We start from the raw sequence: 1638 nt of genomic DNA, 5'->3' as shown, positions 1-1638 counted from the left end.
GGGTACGCGGCGACTGAGTGGAGGCTCCCGTTCTTAAGCGGAGGTTATCGACGGCCGCCGCACTAAGCAGCCAGTGCTCTTCCAACGGTCGTGAGAGGAAGCCACGTTCGCTGGGCTCTCTGGCGCGAGGTCCATGTGGCACTTTCTTTGTCTCTGGTGGCAGCCTTAGTACTTTTTTATTGAGAGTGATGTCGGCAATTTAACATTTGTGGGTTGAATTGTGCATTGTGATACGCTTTTTAGCGCTCTATCGCTTATTCTTTATCGAGTTTCCATGGAAAAGTACCATAGAACTGAATGCACATGATTGGAAACTGATACGAGACAGGAAGTTGGTGAACCAGCATCCCTACGCTTATCAGTACAGGCGACCTCAAAGGAAACAGTTTCGACGAAGGTTTTCATGTGGCAAAGAAGTTAGTGTTTAGTTGACATAATACCGCAGGCGAGAAGAGCGAGTGCTAGCAAGCGCCAAGTTTCAGCTCTGCATCCCAAAGTGACTCATTGATTTTTGTCAGGGAATGAGTGTGTAGTAAGCTCGGAGACGCACACACTCCCCTAGATGGTAGACAGATAACGAAAACTCGAGACCTGATGGTTAACGCTCTGAGTCGAAATCAAGCTCGACTCGTCGTCATAACAGCAACACTCCTAAGGGGTTTAAGTAGATTTGGTCAGTATCTGGCCCTTATAGGTTACCTTTTCTTCAGAGAATTACTAGGCAGGTAGCCTGAATAGTTTTGAAGGAAATTTCGCTGCATGAGCCTCAGATTTCATTCATATCGGATGTCTGAGTCTTAGGGAAGATTTTTCGCAAAGAAATCCTGCCGAGTTCTTTGTTTACTGTGATCACCTGTTTGCCATCTTCCGCGCGCGCTGACCGTAGAGAGGAAGAGAGAAAGAGAGTTCAGAGAGTTACAACTAGCATCTCGTAACACTTACACCTTCCAGTATATATTTTACATACACTGGGAGAACCACCTGTCCTGAGCCAATATTACGTATACCCGGTTTCGACCTTTAAGCGATAGTCTCCAGAGATAAGATTGTGCTACGTGAAAAGGTGCCGAAGGTAACGGCACAATCACCGCACACAGCTGATGACCAGCATACACCGTAGTCTAAACTTGAAGATCTTCCCGCTAGTAGTGAAAGCCACTCACTCGCAGTGAAAGTATGTTCGCTCTCTGTCAAGTCGATGCGCATCCATGAAGTACCATTAACTGAATAGCCAATCAGATTGATAAATCTGCTAGCTCATATTCCCAACTCGCACGAAGAAAGAGGAAGTGGTCAGTCAGTACAAGAAGCGAAGCGCTAACTCGCTAACCCTTGGTGGCGTAGAGAGAGAACCACAAACCGGTTCAACAAGCTCGTGACAAAACCCTGCCACCGCTACCGGTCTCTTCCACCCCCAGTCATGACGGTCCCACAGCACGAAGTATCTCCCAGGAAGGGGGACATGGAAGACGAAGGCGATGAGAGGCAGGAGGTCAAGACCATTCCAACGCCCCCCGACGGAGGCTGGGGATGGGTGGTCGTCTTCGCCTCCTTCATGATCCACGTCTTTGGTAAGTACATGTGGAGACAAGTTCTTTCGGGAAACGTTTGCTGGGGTCTAAGGGGGTAGCTAAATGA

General features: G+C 48.4%; 1 protein-coding gene across 1 annotated transcript in view; it reads left to right on the top strand.

Moving 5' to 3' along the window:
• The first annotated feature begins 79 nt into the window (after window positions 1-79).
• LOC119586210 (monocarboxylate transporter 12-like) overlaps window positions 80-1638 on the top strand; it is a 67563-nt gene continuing 66004 nt past the window's right edge. Inside the window, exon 1 of the mRNA XM_037934912.1 lies at window positions 80-1571. Within this exon, the coding sequence (XP_037790840.1) occupies window positions 1421-1571 (151 nt within the window). The 5' untranslated portion in view covers window positions 80-1420. The remainder of the gene's footprint in view (window positions 1572-1638) is intronic.

This window comes from Penaeus monodon, chromosome 21, assembly GCF_015228065.2.
Source record: "Penaeus monodon isolate SGIC_2016 chromosome 21, NSTDA_Pmon_1, whole genome shotgun sequence".
Classification (NCBI taxonomy): Eukaryota; Metazoa; Arthropoda; class Malacostraca; order Decapoda; family Penaeidae; genus Penaeus; species Penaeus monodon.
This window is presented reverse-complemented; position numbering and strand designations above follow the sequence as displayed.